General features: G+C 32.4%; 1 protein-coding gene across 5 annotated transcripts in view; it reads right to left on the bottom strand.

The window, feature by feature from the left end:
* LOC128178688 (sodium/potassium/calcium exchanger 2-like) overlaps nt 1-25,713 on the bottom strand; it is a 68,691-nt gene that overhangs the window by 11,410 nt on the left and 31,568 nt on the right. For 3 of the 5 annotated variants that reach the window (XM_052845972.1, XM_052845971.1, XM_052845970.1), the window contains 6 exons: nt 21,122-21,219; nt 14,272-15,128; nt 8,536-8,644; nt 7,690-7,967; nt 6,954-7,082; nt 3,505-3,624 (listed from right to left, as the gene is read on the bottom strand). In XM_052845972.1, the coding sequence (XP_052701932.1) occupies nt 3,505-3,624; nt 6,954-7,082; nt 7,690-7,967; nt 8,536-8,644; nt 14,272-15,075 (1,440 nt within the window). In that variant the 5' untranslated portion in view covers nt 15,076-15,128; nt 21,122-21,219. Of the gene's footprint in view, nt 1-3,504; nt 3,625-6,953; nt 7,083-7,689; nt 7,968-8,535; nt 8,645-14,271; nt 15,129-20,928; nt 21,077-21,121; nt 21,220-25,713 lie in introns of those variants that run through there. The other 2 variants (XM_052845974.1, XM_052845973.1) reach the window with 2 other exon arrangements.

The following is a 25,713-nucleotide window of genomic DNA, read 5'->3' as shown; positions in this document are numbered from 1 at the left end:
AAGGTATCACATTGTTGAAATAACATTATTCTGAGCAACTTTTCTGCTACAATGCTTTTCAAAATATTTCTCCTTTCCTAGATATCAATGATCAAAGTTTTGGACTTCTGGCCCTGTGAAACCCCTTAATATGTAACATATGACTTATGTATTGAATTGTATAGATAAACAGTTGTATAATTAGCATTATTGCTTCTATAAATGATCACAAATTATTGTTCAGTAAAGAGTTATTTCAAAAAGACTTTAGAGCACTTCTGGCCCCTAATTTGAAGGGCCTGCCCCTTTTTTTATATCAATTAAAAGCACGTAAAAATTGAAACAACTTTCGCATTACATATTTTAACAAAATATTTATACATCAAAAGATATTACAGCAAATGTGCAAAAATTTCTTGAAAAAATTGGTGCTAATTTCCAGGTTAAGGCGAGCTTCAAAGCCTTGCGCAATTTTTATAATTGAAGGCAATGGGGTACATCTACGGACATTCATCTACAATCCCTGAAAATTTCAAGCCTCAATCTTGATTAGTTTCGGAGGAGATGCATGGACAAAATGACCCATAATTACCCAAAATTAACAAAATCGTCAATATCAAAAACTGGAAGTGACGTCATAAGCTCAAAGTTTAATAACCTCGAGTATTTACAATATCAAACAAGTTCTGAAAATTTCGTGGAAATGGGTTGAATAGTTTATGAGATATAAGCCACCAAAAAAGTCAAAGGAGGAATAATAATTATGGAAAAGAATCCGAAGAAAAACAAGAGGGTCTTCGGTTGGAAACGTAGACCCTAATAAAGAAAAAGAAACCATAGAATAACAGGAGACACCGAATGAAAACAATAAGTTTTTCCGATTAAAAAAGGAAGACCTTAATAATAATAATAAGAACCGTACAAAAACAATAAGTCTCCAAAATTCGTTTGGAAGAATTTAATATTATATGTTAATAATATTAATATTAATAAATTTTTTCCTTTCCTGACATAAATGGAGGAAATGTGTGGAGTGAAAAAGCTGCTAAATATTTTTCATTTATGCTGTGGCTCGAATAATCTATGAAAACAGAAAAACTATGAGTATGATGATTTGATGATAAATCGGCAATTTTATATGCTTCAAAAACTGTAAAGATTTTTTCACAAAACCTATCAAATGTAGACCTAATTCATGCATTTTCAACCTTCTTCAGTTTGAGGTATATCGAATTAATATTAAAATTATTTTTTTGTCGGAATTTTTTATGCTTCATGTATTTAGCTACTGATTTGAAAAACCAGAAAGTGACCTGCACTAAACTAATGCGGTGATGTTATAAGAACGACCGTCAAAGTCACTTCTTCAAAGATTAAAATATTTTGTGAAAAAGATCTGTTTCCTTCCATAATATTCTTTCTGTTGATACCAAACAACCAATTATAAACATGTGTTTTACATATTTTGCAACTAAGTTGTAAAAAGAGACACAGAATAGTCCATATGACAGAGTGTACATGTAGTTTTCCCCTTCATCACATCATTATCCATTGAATCAGCTTCCAGTTGGCTTGGGACCAAAATTTTTTCCTTAATTCATTTTGTTTTATATTTAAGGTAAATGGACAAAAATGTAAAAGTCAATTAAAAGTCAATTCATCTAATCGTTATTTTTTTTTATCAGTATTTAAGACTGAAAATATTTTTATCTTTATTTTATCAAAAGAAAAAAATTGTGATAATTATTAATTATTACACCGAAAACACAACAAAATATCTACATTCTTCTTGTTTTATCATTAAGGCGCTGATAAAACACAGGTAAAAATTCAGGAAAAATTTGGACTGAAAGCAGACTATAATTGCTATCACAACACAAATCACACCTATTCTTCTAGACCCAATTATCAAATGTGTGCAAAATGGGAACACACCAATTGTTCCATGATTGACCATATTGTTGCCTGAACTATAATTAACACTGATCGTCTTATGACAGTTTACATAAATGTACATAAAATTTATTTAGAGAGAGAGAGAGAGAGGCTGAAAAGTAGTTAAATGAGTTAAATAAGAGTCAGATTGAGGGGAAAACATACAAGTTGAGTTGATGCCTATGGTAGCAACCTCATAATATCATAATAGTATGTCGCGTAATATTTGTCTTCTTAAAATCTGCGGCATATTTTCAGCTCATCATATGCAAAAAAATAATACTTTAAAATATTACTAATTTTCAAGTACATGTATATGCATGATTTGCGTAAAACAATGCTATCTTTGAGGCTCTTGTACAATATATTAACAAAATACATACAGCAATAGTTTTCTAGAAGTTTTTGTTTAATACAATTCAAAGAAAAAAAATGAATTTTTCTTCTGATAATACATATATATCTAAATTCTAACAATGATTAAAACTTAAAAAATTAAAATTGTACAGAACAAACACCTGTTATGGTGTCTTACACCATCGCAGTAAAATCATGGCCCTGCAATCACCGCGGTGACAATACCGCGACGGTGTATCGTGGAAAGGATTAAACCACCATCACAGTGTCGTGGGAAAAATACGGGATCCGCATTTGCCGTAGTGTATATGCACTAGGTATCATTCTGATATTAATTTATTTGATATGATAGAACAAAATATTAATCAATTAATGATAATATGTACATAACCAGTACATATCGAGGCATGCATATCAAGCTGTATCAAGCTTAACTGCAGATCTGTAGCTCTACAGAGAATATTCAGATTAGCAAACCGTAGGGTAACAGTTCCTATCATTCAAAATCCTTGCTATTTATGTCACATAAAAAATGCACAAGTTTTGGACTCAATAACATAATTTCTCTAAATATCTTGTACAAGTTTTCGATCCCAAAAAATTCCTAGGACATTTTACAACCAATATCATCACTTTACTTGCCTCTGATATTCTTCTAAACACAATCATCGTCCCTATAAAGTGAAGTAGCATATAGTTTGCTTACATATAAAAATGGGGAGTCTAGATCTGTATGTGAATTCAACATACTGTATTTACATGTACATATGGCTGCATGTATTCTATTTAGTGTTTTGGTGGAAAACGGCATCTGCTAAACCAAGTTCATTGCTAAATGTCAAATATATGTAAATAGATAGGTACATTCAGAAAAACATTATTTAAACTCATGCTAACTTGTTGAAAAATCATTTTTACCAAACATCGAACATGCCAAATATAATATGTTTACAGTACTTGATTTTCCAAGGTCGGTTTGCAAGTTTAAGAGAAAGTCTGAAGAGAAAGTTTATGTCTGCGATAAGGATATTATAATAAAAATCAGTCCAAAAGCTGCGCAAGTTATTGAGCACCATAAATTGCAAGTTTTTTACAAGCAAGAAATTGTAGGTCCAAGGTTGTCCATCAGATTTTTTCAGTACAAGTGATGGATCTGCAGCTATATCAAGCTAATGCATGCATTAAATAAAGTGCAAGTAAACAAGGTTTCGAGTTAATCTGTTCTGGACTGACCTCATCCGTTAATCCAATAGTTGTTCCCACAGTGTTTGTCCACCAATTCAGTAAGTAGGAGAAAATGGCAATCCACACAATGCTCCCAAAGAAGGACCCCCAATACCATTTTTTCTTATCCTAAAAATTGAAACATCAACTATATACGATTGACATATAATACTTTTAGAAATGAAATCTTCCATAGAATCACACACAAAATGATCTTAATTGCTTAAAATTGTTTGTTTTTTATTTTTGTTTGCTCTCAAATTTAAAGTACAGAGTAGTTTAAAACATGTTATTTTGAATTGTGTATTTATGCGTTTTTCAACTTATCACCATACGCTTTCATAAATAATTAACTGATAAAAATAGGAATAAAATCAATAAGCTATATTATAAAGAAGTGACATCATGACCAATCATTTCGATTGATTTTTATTGAAAGCCCAAGCAATGAGTATGTGCATACCTTTTACAAATTTTAAAATAAAAAGGTCCTTGACCAATTAGTTGTACAAATGAAAATTCAATGTTCTGTGGAATCAATATAAGTTTTAATATAAGATATCTGACTTCTCTATGTATGTCATCCATGAGAGATGATGGAAGAGCAATAGTCTGGATCATATCAATAGCGATATACAGACTACAGAGTAATGTTCTGTAAAGCCAATCATTCATAGCTAGAGGTCATTACCTCCAATATCGATTCATTCTAATCATTATAATACTGGCAATTAAGGCTGATAAGGGTTATTCTAAATGTGTTTTGCAGCACCAAATATATCAAATATGATGTTGACCATGGCATCATTTATGGTGGTAAAGAAACTAATAAAAGTGATACTGATCAATAACGTGGATTCAGCAAGACAACGAGTGGACAATAGTGCATATGGGTCAGTGCATGTATTTAAAGAAATTCAATTCAAGCTATAGATTTGATAATTGATCAATGCCTCAGCCAACCAGTAAGTGTATATAACCATCTGTTCATGAGCAGCAGTGAGATTTTATCATACGAGTGCCTATTCACACAGGTGTGCAAACCAGTGCTTTAGACTATTGTTCATGAAGCGGAATGACAGTGGTGACAACAGCGCACACACAGAAACTGTGATAAGTGTCCATCATGACACCAAAACCAGGAAGATTCTGATACAATGCTCTCATTTACAAGTCTTGATTATTAAACAGTCTACTTGATTCTCCCACAAGATTTTGAATTCCCATGACAATCAGGTCGACCTTTGTACATATATTTAAATAAGGCCACTGTGTCCTATCTTAACTAAAAGCCATGTAATAAATGTATATGCTAATGAGGGACACAATTCCCTTTCTCTGTTTCTTAATGATTGAGTGTATGCAGCCCATTAGCTGAATATTTTACATGTACAGTTGAACTTCGATATCTTGAACACTGATATCTTGAATACAATGGATATGCTAAAGTGATTTGTAAATCCCAACTACCGTAATGTCGCGTGTATAACACGCTTTTTTTTTTCAGCCAAAATTTGATCAAAAGTGGGGGGTGTGTGTTGTACATAGGACTAAAATTTTACCCCATTAGCCGTGATTCTTGATACCACGGGAGTAGTGACTGCCGATATAGCGTGTTATGCAAGTTGTATGAGTATACTAAATCTACTGCATCAGAAATACCTTATTCTTAGTTTTACTTCTATGTATTGAAATATTTATCCTCTCTCAACACTATATTCCTTGCATCAAACAAGTTAAAATATCGCCAGTGTATTGCCATTACATAATAAGCCACCTGTTGACTCGGCGCCTGGTCAATGTTTGTTTAACAATTTCCGGTGTAAGAAGCATGCACCTGTCTTGTGTCGGACTTCACGGGGTGTTTTCAAGTGCATGTAGATAAGCAATTATTCTGATTTTATTAAACTTGATTACTTCATGTTCAGTTATGCAGTTAAACGTTATTGCTTTACATAGACACTGCTAAAAGTACATTGATCATTTGTACGACTTGATAATGACGATATACGACATACATACGTTTCTTCACAATGTTTTTTTAACAACAATCAAAGAGTTTGACTATAACTAATTAATTAAATCATTTCTTTTGGTGTTGTTTTGGTTTATATCTGCAAACATTATTACTTTACTAAGCTGTGTTGCCGTTCTTCTCTAAGTATGATGATCTTCAAATTCTCCGATGTTGTATAAGAAACTTTATGAAGTGTCCAATGATATTTGATACTGCCCATGTAAATCATGCCGTTCTTTTTAAGTAAAATTGTAAGAACTTTGACTCTAATATCACTTGGGCCAAGTTCAGATCACGAAATTACAGTAATTGTGCTTGGGTTATAAAATTATCAATAAACAATGCTAGTTATTTAGAAAAATGGCGGCCGTCGATTTTCATCGTCTGTGCTATGTTCCGCTCACAAAATTAAAGAAATTGCGCATGGATTATAAAAATTATAATGAAACATCGATAGGTTCGGGGGGGAAATGGCGGCCGCTGATTTCACCATATTTTGGGTGTGTGTTGTACATAGGACCTCCTGTTTTTTCACCATAATTTGGTCAACTTTGGGAGTACATATTATACACGAGAGTGTATTATACACGATATATTACGGTACTTATTTTTTAAGTATTCTACTCTCGATATCTTGAATACTCGGATATCTTGAAGTTTTTAAACAGTCCAATCTAGTTCGAGATAACGAAGTTTGTCTGTATTTGAAGTTACCCCATATTGCCTATAATGGGTTACAGATTCTGAACCATTTACTTTTTTCTGGACCCTTTAACTGTTGGGGACCTGCATGCATGTATAAGAATTTGATACTCTGAAAGTTCTTTTTAGGCCTTTCTTTTTGAGTGCTTGATATGAAGTTGCTACCTATACATTGTAAATTTAAGCATGTCTTAAAAGATGACATATTCAATGGCCATATTATTTTTGATCAATTCTTAACAGCAACTGGGGTATAAAAACTTAAAATTGTCCAGAAAATTAAGGTTGGTTGCTTTCCATATTTGCACGGACTACTAAATACAATCTACTTCAGTGTATGTTTGACTCATGATTGACTATTTTAAAGTTCAACATAAAAGGATATGCTATTGGAATTTTTCTACCAGAGCAATGGTTGTGTGTTATTTTTCTTGAAAAACATTTCTACAAATCTGTGTATAATGAAATATTCTTCAATGAAGTATCTGTGCATGGTGAAGCATTGAATAGAGCCCTCATCAGGTTAGAGAAAAAATAGAAAATGATATAATGGTATTTAAAAGATTTAGAAAAAAAGAGGGGAATAACACAGCCTATCTATGAATTCATGTAAGCTTTATTACATGTGTGTGTGCATTATTTTAATTATTAAACCTGCAGGATACTTTGTTTCTTTAGCCCTTTTCTTATTATAACTATCACTAAGATTAGTGCCCTATGATGAGATTTTTGGCCTCACCTGTCTCCGGACATCAGGTAGAGTAATCCACATGGGGAACACGAGAGGAGCCAGGATGATGTAGGAGATCCGACTTCTCCATCCCGAGGGCCAGCTCAGGTCTAAAGGTTCCTCCTCCTCCTCCAACTGCTAAAAGTAAATACGGTAGAACTCATTAATGACAGGCATGTCCTTTTTCAAATTGGCCTTTCAGTCAGAACAACGACGGGCTCTTATATTATCAAAAACAAAAAAAAGATGTCTTTGTTAAACACAAATGCAACAGAATATGGCCAAGTTCTGATTAAAAGTTCCTGGATATATTATTTACGTAATAGTATGATAAAAAATGAACATCTGCAAAAGCTGATCCCCATCAAATATTTTGCACAATTTTGACCATAAAAATAGATGAATACATGCATTGTCTTTGATTTGGGTTACATATGAAAGAGCATTATCAACTGAAACAACAAGAAAATTTACACTCATATACAATCTTTTTTCTTAAGGGGACATTCTAGATCTCATCGTATATGTCATTTGAATAATAAATAGTTTATCTAGACAGGTAAATTAATAAACTCATGATAATACAGTGATTCAGTTAATTGTATTGCTTTTAGTCCAGTCTCTGAAGTAACAAACTATTGAATTTTCCCTTTACAACAGGTAGTCCCTGCAGCAGAATCAAAATTGTTTAATCCTTGAAATCAGAATTATTCAATCCACAGAAGCCTACAACTGGGTCACTCACCTCCACTTCGTGTGAATTATCGCCGGAGCCTGATGCAGTATCAGTACTTTGTTTAGCTGTTCCATCAACTGTCAACACCACTTTGTCCCCATCACTGTTGCCTGTATTGTTCTGATCTATGGCTTTGCCATTGGCCATTGGGTCTTTGCCATTAGCTTGTATGGTGTTATTGTCCTTGTCTACCTGAATGGTATTTGGGTCATCTGTGTGGGTAGTTCCTATGATGACCTTTAAGGTGGCAATGGCATGCAGGTGCATAGCCTTGTTGTGAGGTTTACCTAAATATACATTACCATTAATTAATACATTGCATTAAAGAGAAGAAAAACTCTCAAAGAAAAAGTACACAATCATGTTGATGAAGAACTTTTTTTCAAGGGTCTCTGGTATAATCTTATGATATTTTGCATGTTGAAAGTCATTTACAAAACTACCAATAAAAAAAATCAAATTCACAGAACAGCTGTTATTCATACCTAGTCATATTTAGAGTAATTTTTTATAACAGCCATCTGAAGCTTCTTTAAAACAAGTTTCAATTATCAGTCCTAATTCCTTTGGTATACAGAATGATTTTTTTAAAATTGGGATTTCACAGTAAAATATCAATAACACATTTCAGCATGAATCTTCAATGACAGTAAATGCCAGCCTTTATAACTATCATAAATCTTCACACCAGTGTTAAATGATTGAGCACATCACTATAACAACATTCAACATCAAACTGTCACATGGATTTTTCTGTCTGTTGTTACCTTACTAGGTATCACAAGGTCTCTGAGCTATTATCATGAAGAGTTATTAGGCAATCAATACTTCTGTTAAATATTAACATATTCTTACTGTCTTTATGCAGGGGATCTATATGATGAATAATTAGTTCCAATATGCCTGGCCTAAAGTGGTTGCCTCCAGAGTGTAAAATTGGCATACTTAAAACTCGTTCTGGTTTCTGAAAAAGAAATATCTTTTTCAAAAAATATATATCTACATATTCATCAATATATTGATGTAGTTTACCACTAATTGTGATCAAATTATGATGAATAATAAATTTACAATTTGCATATTCAATGACATCAAAACAAATAACCAACATTTTCCCCATTTAATCTATATTAAGACTATAAAGTAAATTGATTTTCCTATGAACCGATTTCCCCTTCTTAAATAAAATGTCAATTTCACAACATCAGAAATGTTAAGTGAATAAAATTTTTAACAGAATTAAAAAAAAAAGGAAAAAGGTGAGTTTCTGGGAACTGAGTGCACAATATGAAAAATGTCAGAAAATAATGTGTGCATGTACATGTAACTCCCCTGCATGAACCTATCTGTGAGAATTTCAATGACGAATCTGTTCAAATAAACTTGATGAACTGTGATTACTTGGTATTAAATCATTGAGGCATGACTGAGTAATCAGCAGCAAATCTGGGAAAAACAGTCAATTACTGAGTAGATTGTTGGTTTAGTGCTTCCATTAAATCTGATAACACACTAGTATCAAATCAAACCAGCTAGTTACCAAACTCCTTGCATGCAACCAAAATCCTACACAAATACCACATAATCAAAGGTATAGTCAGCCCTGGTTGATGTTTTAAGTCAGCATAACTTGCTGATACCAAGCTGATTTTTCTTGAAAAGAATACTGTCTTTGTACACCTGAAGAATGATTAGTAAAAGACATTTCCACAATTTCTTTGTGCACCCTTTTCTACAAATCAGTCAATGCTTTTGTCTCCATAAATTTTATTTTACTTCTTTAGATCTTTAAAATTGCACTAGCAAAACACCTGTGTTTTTCAACCTAAAGATCATTTGACTCCTTTACTGTGATGCAATGTGAAACTTCCTGCACTGAATAATTTGATACACAAATACAGCCCCAAGTAAATTGGCTGAAAAATAATGTTCATTCAATACTATGAAAAAATCCCTAGATTTCTTCCTTGAAATGCTCATGGTCATTTTTAGTAAAATATAAAAATTAAAGGTCTAAACAACATCCTCTTGACAAGGAAAAGATACCTGCTTTGACCATGACTTTTGATCTAAAAACTTGGTGTAAATAAAGTCACTGAACAATCCATACATGTGATATATACCGGCTGTACGCAAAATGTACCATTTTTACAACCCCATTCACGGTGTACCAGCGGAAATTTGTACAGTATTTTGAATTTCTTGCTAAAATGCCACCTTTTTCTTCTCATTCTCACTTGCGAGACACTAGAAAATATCACCTGTGTTTGACACATGACCTTTCAATACTTGTGTGGTGTATACAAACCGTCGCACGTAAAGGTGTGAACTACCTTTTGGGATAATCATATATAGCTATAAATCTGAATCAAGGTATCCAATTAGGTACATGTACCTTTGTTTTTGAAGGGGTGCTTAATTATAACTGTTTATGTTTCATAACTTGATCAAAAAAATTTAGCCAACCTTAGAAATTAATATACATTAATCTGATCCAGCCTCCGTACATAATATTTACGATGATTAAACATCTTTATTACCATTATTACGCTGAAATAAAGGAAATGGTTCTAAGTTATGTTTGTGCTGAAATTTATGTATTGATTTGTGAGAAAAATGTAATTATAAAACACAATGTATGAAAATTTAAAGCATTCAAAACCCCATTACAACTTTTAAAATAAGACATTTGTGACAATATAAATTGCATATAAAAGAATGTAAGTTATATTTTGTACCATTTTTTTTTATGGGAAGTGTTTTTTTCACCAAAATTCCAGTTTTTTTTTTTTTTTGGGGGGGGGGGGGGGGGCTTCTGTACAGTTTTGGAGTCTTCAACTAATCACATGTATGAACATCCTTTACACAGAGAAACTTTGAAGGTTAAGTATGTGACAGATTTGGTCAAAACAAAGATTTAAGGTCACAGTATATGCTTTACACAAAGGTCATGCTATGACCTTCAGCTTTCACCTATAGAAACTTGATTTTTGATCACTACATACCCTTTACCCAAACTTATAAATCTATGAATTGTATATGTACATGTATCAATTAATAAACACTACTTTCTAGACCCTCTTTTCTCATAAAACTTGAATCAGAAAAGATTCCTTCTATAGGTAGTCAATCTGCATAAAACATGTTGTTCCCATTCACCTCCTCTTTCCAATGCTGCTAAGGATTGCTGTAGGTATATATTGCTTGTAGAGCAAGTTTCCTACTACAGTAACAAAACATGTATGTGTGCAGTGGTGTCTTTCTACAAATGCCTCATATACTCCCTAACTATAAACTAATTAAAGATGATCTTCCTGGTTGTCTTAAAAACACTCACCCCCCCCCCCTCTTTTTTTTCAAATTTAATTGGACATCATAGATGAAATCTTCCTTTGAAAAGGCTCTGTATATACACTTCAGGAAATTTATCTAATCTCTAATAATGTGGATTCCCTACATTGTGGAGGCTATTTTATGGAGACATCATACAATTGCAGTTTTAATACAGGATCTCTAGAAGTTACAGTATATTTATTTATTATAATCAGTTAATTAATAGTACAGTAAAACAAAATCAATTCCAATTAAAAACAAAAAATCAAAACAATTTAGTACACTATGTTCAAAACACGATCTTGTAACAAAAGACAAATCTTTCCTCAGATTACCACAAAAAATTAGTTTATAAATATTATACTAGTACATGTATGAATATTGATAAATTCACTACAGGGACTCTTGGTTATTCATGGTGTAATAATTTTGATTAAGAATAGATTTTAATAGAAAAAAAGAAAAGAAGGAAAGTCATGTGGCATTAATAGGCACTTTATGTTGGTATAAAGGTAATGAATACATTTCTCCCCCAACTAATTCATTAAGAACTGGTTTTATCCAACTGTTTCTCGTTTCCTCATTATATGTACATGTATAGCAGTCATTGATCACAAAGTTTCTTTACCCCTTAAGAAATTGAATTTATTTAATCAAATGAAATAAGAAGAACCCACTGACTGGCTGCTTCTTGCCTGAGCTTTCATTAAAAGTTTAATATCTGGTAAATACATCGTACAAGAAAAAAAGGTAAAATATAGATTTTTGTTCCTGCTGAAGATTCTGGGCTAGGATGAAGTTTGAAATTAGCGATCAATATGACAGTGTACTGGAGCTGCATGCAAAGCCAAAAAATCAATGCCTCCAAAGAGACAAGAGAAAACTCATTAAAAGTAAAACTAGAAACATCGGTGCCTACCACCTATTCCTAGCATTGGATGTAGAAAAATTGATGCAGTCAGTCCTTGCTTTCTGATGCTAGCATGTAACTGATATTGCTTTGTATGGTTGATTCTCATGTGTTAATTAAAACGTACCCATCTACAAAATTAATGTTAAACCACTCCATGTATATGTATACTAACATCTAGAGCACTTTTTAAATAAGCATTCTGAGAGTATTGCATAAGCCATACAGGTCCCCTACCGGTTTGTAATATTCTATGAAAGCTTCAAAGCATACATCTATTTCAAAACTATTATAAACAAGATGTTATGCTTTAATTAGAGATAAAAAAACAGAGGAAATTCAAACTACATAGTTGATACAGAAATTAAATAAAAAATGGGTAAAATAATACTCTTTATTTTATCTCCTGTAATTTCGCCAAATCCATTAAGTATTTGCTGGTAGAAATTTGTGAAAACAATGCACTGTTATGCAGAATATCATTTCTAACCGTCTTCTGTACCCCGGATCAACAGACCAACCCTATAACGAACCCAATTGTAATAATACAAAAGACCCTGTTGATTAAATTTACAACACAATGCTTGACACTATTTACCGGTAACAGAACTTATTTGTTTGTTGGAAACAATAAAAGGAATGGTACAAATATTGCACGATATGATTACTGACTACATACTTTGCCCGGCCGTTTATAATTCAATACACAATGAACATGATAGCGAACCCAAACATAAAAAAATGAAATATAAAAAACTAATTTTCTCGAAAATATATCAACCAGACGCTATAAAAGTTTAAACTTGATCTGCAGTTTGACATTTTGAAGTTGTTCAGCAAAGGACTATATATGGTTTGAGCCTTAAAATTGCCCCCTAAAATGAACATTGGCATTTAACTGTAATTCTTTGTTTTATCTATACTACTATAATAAAATAATAGACTCGATTCTTTGAACTTTAATACCGAGAAATCGGATAAGTACTGTCTTTTGTTTTATATATTTTAAACATCATTGGTACTTGAAGATTGCCAATTTGTTTTTATTTTTTCTCAATCAAGCTTTGCTAATTAGTAATCAAAGAAAATTCCTTTAAAAAATCCAGAAATCATCTGAATTTTTGGGATTTTACGCATGCGCATTACATTCACGTTAAATCCCGGAGGGCTCTTTAGTTTATGTTTCCAAAATATGACATTTGTATGGATAAACTCAGAAACGATATTACAAATACGTGTAAATTTTCATTGAAATAAAAAATTTGTCATATATTCATCAAAGAAAATACGAAAGATAACTCTAACTCAGTGCATTTAATATGAAAAATCCCGAGAGTTCCGAATGTCAACATGGTGTGTAAATTCAAAGCCAGGAAAAAAGTGTTGAATTCTTCTTTAGTATGAATTAATTTTTTAGATAAAAGATATTTACAGCCTTGAAAATTTTTTTTTTGGTGAATAATTTGACTGTTAATTATTTACAATGCAGCTTCGTTAATTTTCTCCAAAATTGTTCCGGAGCGATTCTGCAACTTTTTGCTACGTTAATACAAGTGAACATATCGGAGGCGTTTTAACTGTGGTTAAGGCCAGTCCCAAGGTTTTTCAGTTTGATTTTTCTAAGCAGAGTGTAGTGAAATTAAGAGCATTTAATATTGTAGGCTTAAAGCTTGGTTATGTAAATGCAAACAATACGGTGTTTCAATGTATCTATTTCGTAAATGTCCAATATCATATGTTATATGTCAACCCGTGCACGCACGGGTCAAAGTCTAGTTTGTACAAAAATACATTTGAAGTTTTTTCATAATTTTCATTTTGATTTTCGTGCCCACAATTAAAAAAAAATATGACATCATAAAGTTTACCTTTTTCCGCCATTTTCTCATTTTTAGCATAAAACAGGAAACATTGAGCGACTGCTTGAACAAACAAAATATTTTCACCAAAGATGTATTTCTCCACTACTTATAAGTGACAAGAAGTTTGTTCTTGTTCAAAGAGTCGCTCTTTATTTCCCATTCGAAAAAAGATAAGAAAAATGTAATATTTTGATTGATTTTGATTTTATTATAAAAATAGCGTCACTTAAACTGACGTCATATACTGTCGAACTGTCGGATGGACAGAGGGACAGACTGACAGATGCAGAGGAAAGCTATAGTAACCTCCGGTGAAACCGGTAGAGGACTAATAATGAAAAAGTTTTCAGAACTACACTTATTGCTATTTAAAAAATATTTGAATTTTGTAGCAATGCCATGTCAGTAAATTGATTTTTATTTGTCCATATCGTTTACTCTGCACATTGTCCAGATCTTGAAAGCTCTTGTCTATAAATGACTTACCTCTTCAATTTGACTAGAACTTCCTACTTTGGTTTTCTTCTTCGGTAACTTGGATTTCACCCATCTCTCTATTCTGTGGTTAAATTTCATAAATATAACGTAAAATATATACATAAAAAACAAGACCAGTGCTTCATACCAGTAAATTTTTTCGTCTGTAATGAAAAACACGATTAACAGTATAAGGTCAATGCTGTAAAACGACACGTCCCTGAAGAGTGGCCACCAAGTTAGTTGAAGAACATCTTTGCTGACCAGAGCACACATTCCAATGACAAACAATATATTAAAAACAGCAGATCCCACAATGGTTCCCACTCCTACATTACTTTTTGCTAAAAACACTCCTATAAGACTGGTAAAGAATTCAGGAGCACTGCCCCCTGCAGCCATGAAGGTGGCACCGGCCACATCCTCCGAAATTCCATAGCGAGTAATAATGACTCCTAAAGAGGGCACAAAGAATTCATCACAGACAATGGCTAACGCTATAAACATGTAGATCATTCCAATCACATGTAAGATCACAGCTCCAGACTTTAACTGATCCTCGGTGAAGGCATCCTCAGGGTACAGGGCTTCATCCTCTGTGGTGGAATTGGTGGTCAGGAGATGTCTTTGTCCACTGTGGCTGCCCAGTTCTATCCCCTCTAGATGATGGAAGTCACCAGTTTTTGCCATATCAAATATGGCATCTCTGTTATATACTAGAAAACTGCCAAAGTAACAGCTGAGAAGTCCAGATACCAAAATGCACAACCGCAGCTTGCGGGCTCGCCGCTTCATAATAATGTCTAAATTCATCTTGTTGATTAAGAATCAATTTTTTGGATAGTTACATCTTTATTTGTCACAATCTGAAATACATCATAATATTCTATAAGCAAGTTACAACAAATATATATCTATAAATTTAGGTATAGCTAAATTTCAATGAAAATATATAAGAACTAGAGCAAAGCTTGTTGCAACGAAGCAGTTTTCTTAAACCAATAAACATCAGTAACTAAAACAAAAAGAAACAAATCGAATTATTCTTGGTACGAGTTAACAAATTGTGAATGATTCGATGTACAAATTAACAAACACCTTATTGATTTTAAGAACACTTAGCAAATACAAAATCCGAATATGTTTAAGAATGAATTAACAATTATCGAATTATTTAAGGTACGAGTTAATTTAACTTTGAACATTATACTATTTTCTTAACAAGAAAATGTGGAATCAAATTTTTCGGAAAATTAAAATTTTTAACCCCTATATCTCTGTAATGCATTGTCTAATTTTAAAACAGATTTTAGTTTTAAATTAAGCTAAAAAGGCTCCTACTTTTTGCATTCATGATTCAAAACAAATTATCGCTCAAAAAAGAGTTATTATACAAAGACTTTAGAGCCCTCCCAGCCCCTAATTTGAGGGGACAACCCCTTTTCCTTGATATCAAAAGAAAGGTCTCGTGAATATAAACACATTTTGTTCAAAAAGCGTTCACGAATTGTTTACTGTTCTAGAGATATCAGAACAATTGTGTTTTAGGGGCCGACCCTTCAACTCCTTACCGGGGCCACCAACAAAATTTTGGGGGGAAACTGTTAACTGTTTAAAACTGTTAATGCTAATATGAGTACACAAACCAATTTCTATTCTTTAAATTCCATTTTATTTCAAGTTCACTGTTAATGTATGAGGACATTTGCATCCTTATGTTAACAAACATGACTCGATTCAAACAAAAATCCACATGTCAAGCAACCATTTAATATAAACATTTTGAATTATAGGTATACTGAGCCCGATTTTTTTCTGAAATTTTTTTTCCTCCCAGAAAAAAAACAACAACATCAGGGCAGGCCATTTTCAGAGAGACAGGGATAAGAATCTAAAAAATAATTTTATGTGGCCTGAGACAAGCAAGCTTTGTGTCAAATGTGAGCTCCTAATTATTTTCATTAATACAAGACAAAACACACACAGGAATTAAGCATTTTTAAAACAATGACCTTGAACTTCCTTAATTGACCTTGGGTCAAGGCCATGAAACACCCTCAGGTTACAAGCAATCTTTATGTGAATTAAGAAATTCCAATATTTGTCCATAAGAAAAATATGGACCGTACATGAATTTTGCACTTTTTCTGCCAGTGACCTTCAGCAGCCCTTGCCCAAATGACCTTGGGTCAAAGTCATGACACACCCTTAGGTCATAAGCAATCTTTGGCAATAAGCAATCTTTGGGTGAAGTTAGAACTTCCAATGTTTCATAAGAAAGATACGGACCGGACTCAAATTTTGTACAGACAGACGGACGGACATTAGGTGATTCCTATATACCCCCTATTTTTTTTGGGGGGGGGTATAATAATCAAAGTTTTGGACTTCTGGCCCCTTGAAACCCCTAACTACGTAGCATATGACTTCGGTATAGAACTGTATAGATAAGCACCTGTACAATGAACATTTTTGCTTCTATAATCAATAAAAAATTATTTTTCAGTAAAGATTTATTATAAAAAGACTTTAGACACCTCTTGGTCCCTAATTTGAGGGGCCAGCCCCTTTTTCTTGATATCAAATAAAAGGTCCTGTAAATATAAACACATTTTGTTCAACAAGTGTTCAGGAATTGTTGACGGTTCTAAAGATATCTTAATAACTGTGTTTTAGGGGCCGACCCTTTAACTCCTTACTGGGGCCACCAACAAAAATTTTTTAGGTAGCATATTGTTGGGAACATTGGTCTAAGCAATTTTTGTTGTACAATACTTTTCAGAATATTTCTCCTTTTCTAGATATTAATGATCATAGATTTGGAATTCTGGCCCCTTGAAACCCCTAATTACGTAACATATGACTTAGGTATAGTACTGTATATATGAACAGCTGTACAATGAACATTTTTGCTTCTATAATTAATAACAAATTATTGTTCTGTAAAGAGTTACAATAAGAGGATTTTAAAGCCTTCTTGGCCCTTAATTTGAGAGGCCAGCCCCTTTATCTTGATATCAAATAAAAGCCCATAAAAATTGAAACAATGTTTGCATTACATATTTTAACAAAATATTTATACATCAAAAGATCAAATTTTAAAGATGTCCGAAAATTTCGTGAAAAAAGCTACTTTTCAGGTTCAGGCAAGCTTCAATGCCTTGCGCAATTTTCATAATTGGAAGCATGTGGGTACATATCCATACATTCATCTACAATCCCTGAAAGTTTTAAGATATTCTACCTTGATTAGCTTCAGAGGAGATGAGAGGACAAAATGAACTTAATTTTTTTTAAAATTGTCAATATCTGAAACTGGAAGTGACGTCATAATTTGAAAATTTTATAAAATGTAGCGACAATGATGTTCTATTTAAGTCCTAAAAATTTCATGCAAATCAGTTGAATAGTTTTTTGAAATAAATCTCCAAAAAAGTCAGAAATAGAAAAAAAGAATAACTAGACACAATCTTGTTGCGAGCAACGAGGAGGTCTTCCGTCTGATTTTAAAATTTGAGATGTATATGTTCGATTTTGATTTTGCAATTTAACAGCTTAACATGATTTAAAATAGAACAGGGTCTACATTTTAAGGGCCAGATAATATTTTGTTTCAGTTGTAAGAGCTTTGGTTGAAAAAATTTAGACCCCACTTGGTCTCCAATTTGAGAGACCAGCCCTTTCTTCTTGCTATCAAATGAAATTCTTAAGACAATTCAACAAGTGTTTAGAAATTCGTCACCTTTCTTGAGATATCTGGAAAAAAAAACATTTTAGGGGATGGTCCCTTATTGCCAAAATGGGGCTGCTGAACCAAATTTTAAAGGTTGCATGTTGTTAAGTACATCATTTTGAACATCTTTTCTTCTTTACTGCATTTCAAAATATATTTCCTTTTTGAGGTATGGGAGGTCATAGTTTTGGACTATTGACCCCTAAAAAACCCTTATTACGTAACACATGATAAAATCATTACATTGCCTGGATACATAACTGTAAGATAAGCATATTTGTTTCTATAATCTTTCATTAAATATCCCTCAGTAAAGAGCTACAGATAAAAGACTTAATATAGGGCCCTTTGGTCCCCTATTTTGAGGGGCCAGCCCCTTTTTCTTGATATCAAATAAAAGGTCATTTAAATCCCAACACATTTTGTTCAACAAGTGTTTAAAAAATCGTTACTGTTCTTAAGATATTTGGGAAATACGGTAATGTTTTAGGGGCTGATCCCTTATCTCCTTATAAGAGCCGTTTAACGAAATTTTGAAGATAACATATTGTTTAGTACATCATTTTGAGTTTTTTTTCTTCTATACTGCATTTCAAAATATTTTTCTGGACTTTTAGCCTCTAAAAACCCCTAATTACGTAACATACGAAAAACTCATTATATTGTTAAGGTACATAACTATAAGATAAACATTTTTGCTTCTACAACTATCCCTCAGTAAATGGCTTTAGATAAAAGACTTAAGACCCATCTGGGTCCCTAATTTGAGGGGCCAGCCCCTTTTTATTGATATCAATCATAAGCTCTTGAAAATATAAAGTCTTTTTGCAATACATGTATATGGAACCTGGAAAACCTGGAAAAATTACAGGGCTTTTCTTTAGTATATTTTCAGGTCCCGGCGAGCTTTGACGCCTTTTTAATCAGACAGATAAGACTGACATTATACACAGCTACAATCTTTTGTCTACCATTCCTGAAAATTTGAACTCGCTATCTTTTATAGTTTAGGAGGAGTTCCATGGACAAACTAACCCTTAAAAAATCACTTAAAAGTTAATATATCGGAAACGGAAATGATGTCATTGGAAACGGAAGACCCTATAATGATACAGTAATGAAATTGTAATTTCATATCTGGTATGGATGTTTTCTCAACATTAAAAAAGCTTATTTCATATAAAACTGGAAACATCAATTAAGAATAAATGCATGGGTTTAATTCCATAAAAGATACATATGGTTACCCAGTAAGATCATTTTTTCCCCAAGAAATATGCCCCAAAGAATGATTATTTTTGGATATTTTCAGTCCTATAATGGCTATATAACACAACAGGCCATGCAGACAAATTATCATACCACACTTACACACGTTATTCTGATCAAAGAATGAAAAGTCATAAAATGCATAAACTACTTAACTTAATTATTAAATCCAAGAAAAATATCTGAGCATATGATATCAAACTGTTAGATATCAATGAATTGTGATAAATAAATAGGATTGAAACAAAATATCTATGTCAAACTAAATTAACAGATGATATTCATTTTAATAAATATCTCTTTGGTATTAAAACATATGTGTTAATTAACCAAGGAAACAGCAATCAGTTTTAGATCCTTATATTAAAATGCTGTTCAGTTATCTAATAGATTATTTCAATGGATTAATTTACCATTTCCCATGCTATCAAGGATTCGAGACTGTCAACACAATTGATACACAAGACAATACGTTTAACAATCGGCATCACTGATCAATTGGATTCACAGCAGGGGAAGACATTACTGATATTACCAAGAAGTCTCCAGGCAAAAAAAAATATCTTAGACTATAAGGGGATTTTTTGTGTGGCTTCTTTAATCAACAGAAGTAATAGAGGTTTCCCGAAATTAGATGGGGGATATTTACTTCCAATAAACACCAAGTGGCTGAGAATCAATATCTATGAAACACTGCCGCCATGGCAATTGACAGTCCATGTAAACATTTTGCTTTCCATTATTGGCACTTTTGTATCAATTTATCATGAGCATTAATATCAATCTCATAAAAATTGCCCAGAAAACATTTTACTGCTTTTTCTATTGTCACCATTTTTTTTATTTGCACTTATATTTGTCACGTAGGATAACTGCTTATCAAGCTTGCCGTGGATGGAGTTATTTCAAAGAATGATAGAGTTTAAACAATTTTTGATATACCTTGATCAGTATGTATACATTAATCATATTTCTAGCTTAACTGGTCATGGATAATTCTAGTACACATGTACTACGTTTTTCTTTTTTGTAAAATATTTCAAATATTTTGTAAACAAGTTAAAACACACTTAATTTATTTCCCTGATGTCATGGTTATCATTGCATTATTTCCATATCCATATAAAAATTTAATCCAAAACAGAACAAAGGTCCTCAAATAGGAATGTATTACTTAGAATTTCATTTTAACAGGAAATATATTAATTGGAATTTCACCATGGAAATGATTGATTTGAATCTAAAATCAAAGAAATAAAAGCCGCTAATATAACTATGGCCTCACTCTCAAGATTTTGTTTATACTATGTCCACAAATAAAAAAAAATTAATTCATATCATAATACAACTATGTTTTTTGATTTGAGTAAAAGACTTCAATTTATTAATGGCTACTTAATTTGGACATATCATTTCAAATTCTATAATAACTTTATGAAAAGATATTTATAGAACTGATAAGGTTTTCAATCAATGTCCCAAAAAATTGATGCAAATCCTGTGTTTCTATGACAATACAATAAACATTTTAAATTTCAATTGTTTTTATTAATCTAGAATGATTAGTTTGTTTTCCATTTCCATTTAATGTGTGTGTGTGTGTGTGTGTGAGAGAGAGAGAGAGAGAGAGAGAGAGAGAGAGAGAGAGAGAATATGACACTTACCATGAAATACTAAGGGATAAAATTCCAATTCTTAGGTCACATCACAATTCAAACAGCTGAAACCCTATTTCCTCTATTTATACTTAACATCAACAAATCAAAGACCAGCCATATCAAATATGTATGACAAAACAGGTAGTGGGAAAGCTGGCCCCACTATATGACCCTCAATCGACTGTTTGGCAGTGCTTACCTCTGTAAACGCTCCTACGATGACCATTCACCGCTGTCTCTGCTTGTATTGATGTTGGATGCCAACTCTGTCACGTCACAATAATTATGGTTTTCTACCTGCATCAAAAATCAATAGCCACATATATGATTGTACATATCAGCAATGGCTTCCTTTAAATTGGCAGTAAAGAGGCTGGGCTCCACAGATTCGTCAATATTTGGCAGCAGATGGTAGTTGGAAATTTCAATTCTCTATTATACGAGATTAATCTAATTTTCTAATAATCAAAATGTCATTCTTCAATTATTTTTTTCACTAGAAATCAGGAAATTTTGGAATTTATATCTTTCATTAAAAGAAAAGCAGATGAGTTGCATTTTTTTAAAAAGATCTGCCATAATATAATGATCAACGTCCCAATCATCTGATAAACCATCACTCTCTAAATTGTATAGCACCATTAATTCATTATAGGTGATTTATTAAAATGTTTGGTTTTTCAACAAGATATCTGTGAGCCAATGCTCACTAGTGATACCCCCACTCTGATGTGAATATGCAAAATAAGCAAAGTCGACATTTAACAGAAAGCTGGCATCCGATTGGTCAGAAATATATCCCACAATATGGCATGCCTAAACAAATAGTGTGTTAAAATTTCCAGCATCTGTGATAAATAGCTGCTGAGAAATCTTTGAGGAAAATTTGTTTGAAAATTTTGGCTAAAATAAACAAAGTACTCATTTAACAGGAAGATGACGTCCGATTGGTACAAAAATATATCCCACGATATGGCATGCCTTAACAAACACTGTGTAAAAATTTCAAGCATCTGTGATAAATAGCTGCTGAGAAATCTTCGACGAAAATTTGTTTGAAAATTTTGGCTAAAAATAAACAAAGTCGTCATTTAACAGGAAGTTGACGTCTGATTGGTACAAAAATATATCCCACAATATGGCATGCCTATACAAATACTGTGTAAAAATTTCACGCATCTGTGATAAACAGTTGCTGAGAAATCTTTGACGAAAATTTGTGTGAAAATTTTGGTTAAAAAATAAGCAAAGTCGTCATTTAACAGAAAGTTGACGTCCGATTGGTACAAAAATACATCCCACGATATAGCATGCCTTAACAAACACTGTGTTAAAATTTCAAGCATCTGCGATAAAAAGTTGCTGAGATAAATGCGACAGAAATTTTTGTTATGGACGGACAGACAGACAGACAGATGGGCAGACAGACGGACAGACAGACAGACAGACACACAAGGGTAAAACAGTATACCCCCTCTCCTTCGGAGCGGGGGTATAAAAATTTTCTTAAAAATATAATGGAAAGTGCTACCTATGACTTTATCTATAGTCATATTTCATGAAACTATACACAAACAAACTTGGATCTAACATTATCTATGATACTAGACTTTGACCCGTGCGTGCACGGGTTGACATTGCATATCGGACATTTACGAAATAGGTACATCAACACACCTTATTATTGACATTTACATAACAAAGCTATAAGCCTACAATAATGCTATTAATTTCACTACACTTTCCTTAGTTTGAATAATCTAACTGTGTCTCGGGAAAGGCCCTCACCACAGTTAGAATGCCTCCCTTAAACTCGTAATGTAGCAGAAAATTGCAGAATCGCTCCGGAATGATTTTGGAGAAAGTTAATGAAGTTGCCTTGAAAATAACAGTCATATTCATCACAACAAACCTTTCTGAGACTGCAAATACCTTTCAACTAAAAAATTGAATTCATAGAATGGAAGAATCCAACACCTTTTCACGAACGTACTCGTATTTTTTTTGTCAAACTGAGTCCGTAGGACATTATTCATTTTTACGATAAAACATATTCTATCTTCACTCTCCTAACAAATATAATGCAACTTTTTTGCATGTAATCAAATATTTTTTGTCATCAGGAAGACAAAAGTAAGTAATTAGTTAAAATGTATATTTGTTATTTTATACTTTCTCTCATAAGAAATCATTAATATATATGAACAGAATATATAGCAAAAGTCCAGTGGAAATTTACCTGTATTTGTATCATCATATCTGAGTTTATTCATACAGATGTGATATTGTGGAAACATAAACTAAAGATCCCGTTAGCATGAATGTATTGCGCAAGCGCAAGATTGTAAAATCCAAAAAATCCAGGTGATTTCCGGGATTTTTCCAGGAATTTTCGTTGATTATTAATTAACGAAGCTTAACTGAGAAAAAATAAAAACAAATTGGTAATCTTCAAGTACCAATGATGTTTAAAATATATAAAACAAAAGACAGTATTCTTCCAATTTCTCGGTATTAAAGACCAAAAATTCGAGTCTATTATTTTAATATAGTAGTATAGATAATAGCTCCATATATACTCACTTAAAAGAATGATTGTTACCCTCTTTTATTGCGAATATTTAACATACTACATTAATTTTTGTATTATACATAACTTCCGTTTAAAGGACTGTAGATTTTAACTTTAAGGTGGCTCACTACAACATGAAATATTTTCTCAAATCAGCAGAAAATTACTTGATTATGATAGACATTATAATGAAAAAGTATTTAAGTCTAATCGGCAAGAAATGCGCAATTTTGGCTGAAAAATTTCATTCAGTTAACATGAACAAAAGCTCCAGATGGATTTGAACTCATGATCTGCTGTTCAGAAGCCCAATACTTTATCCACTGAGCTACGATGATATACAACACAACTGAACAATATAAACAGTTCAACAAAACATTTAAATCGCCATCTTGTGACGTAGTGTCTTAAAAAGTATAAGTGTAAGTGTAGTTAGGTACCTTAAAGGACTGTAGATTTTTAATTAAACACAAGGAAACTATACAAGCACATCTTGGAGATTTTAAAATCTTGCTTTTATTTTTCTGTCAACTGTAAACTAGATGAAACTATGTAAAAATGACTTAACCCTTATGAAAAACAAGTCATTTAAAAATTAATTTCCTCATTATCTTTGGGTCCATTTGGGTTCATTATTGGTTACAATAAGGTAAGCATACACACTGGCATAGCACTAGCAACACAATTATGAATACAAGAGATTTTTAAAAATTAATAACTTTAAAACCAAAGGATAAAAAGTAATACAAGTTGAACATGATGGGTGATTTCTGTGTAGGATGGAATGGTACAGTAACATCTGCATGAAAAAGTTCTGCCTTCACTTTTATTCTCACATTCATTTATTTAAAGCTTAAACTACCGGTAATCCAATCTTTTAAAATAAGAGCTAGTCACAATTAAAAATTAACTACATAAATACCTGTTGATTAAAAGTTAAAATATTCATACTTTATTCCTATAAAGTATGACAGAAAGTTTGAAATCAATTCACAACACCATATCGAAAAAGAATTCTGGAAAACGAAGTGGGGACAGAATGACTGACAAACCAAAATATAGACTATAGTTTCACTGGTAGAGGACTAAAAAATATATCTTTCAATCTTTTTTCTTTTTCACAATGATTCAGACAATGTCAGATTATTCAAATATACATTGTGAACTTTTAATGAATAAGAATTTTTTAAGTTATGTTACACTTAAATATCTCATTTTTATTTATAGTGATCATTAAGTCACAGATAATTCTTTAACTTCATCTATCTACTGGTAGATCACCTGACAGGTAAATTGCTCTCTCTATATAATTCTCTTGCCTCATCCCTTACCACCCCCCTTAACTCAGTATCTCGATCATGAGCCAGTCACAGTGGAACTTTCTCCAAGCTGCTATTTTTCTAGCCAATTACCGAACAGTGATAGAATCAGCTGATTTGCATAGTCATTGTCTTTCAACTTTGGTGTCTGCGAAAGTTTTACATTTGATGTGGAAAATGAAAATAACTGTTGAACATCGCAAGCAATTAAGGCCGAGGTTTTATCCCTGCATTCTTCCTATAATAACCTGGGCCTTACAGAAAACAGAGAACACTAAAGCCTCAGCATCCCAATTACTGCTGACATCAATTGATTTCTGTTAAAATTAAAAACCCATGCCAGCAACACAAATACCTGCATCAAAGAAATATTCAAATGCAATTAGAAAGCAACACATTCTAGTGACATCATCTTATTTCGGAGTTACCATGCCGATGAAATATTCTCTATTCAACCTCTGAAGGTTCTTTGGTTTGTCTTTATTAGTCTTAACCTCTTTAAAAATGGATGAAATATGACTGAAGAGAACACATATCTATGGTACTGAAAATACTTTTTTAATTTTGATATATGAAAGAGGCTGCAGTGCTCAATGTGGTCATCAAATTACCCAACAGATCTATACCATTAATTTTTTGAAATCATTTTTTAAGCTATATAAACTATAATTTGGTACAGAAAAATCAATACATTTAGCTTTAAAATTTGCATATTTTCATGTACATGCAGAGCTCAATATATTATAAAAATATCCACAGCCCTAAAGGGGCATGGTCACGATTTTGGTCAAATTCAGTTTTAATGTTTTTATTATTTACGATGCTTTAGGAATATATTTCTAATGATCATGTGAAATTTGAGAGTCAGGCGTAGAGTTTTGAGCCAGATCCAAGGCTCAC

The sequence above is a fragment of the Crassostrea angulata genome, chromosome 3 (assembly GCF_025612915.1).
Source record: "Crassostrea angulata isolate pt1a10 chromosome 3, ASM2561291v2, whole genome shotgun sequence".
In the NCBI taxonomy this organism is placed as follows: Eukaryota; Metazoa; Mollusca; class Bivalvia; order Ostreida; family Ostreidae; genus Magallana; species Magallana angulata.
Note: the sequence above shows the minus strand (reverse complement) of the source record. Positions and strands in the feature narration are given on the sequence as shown.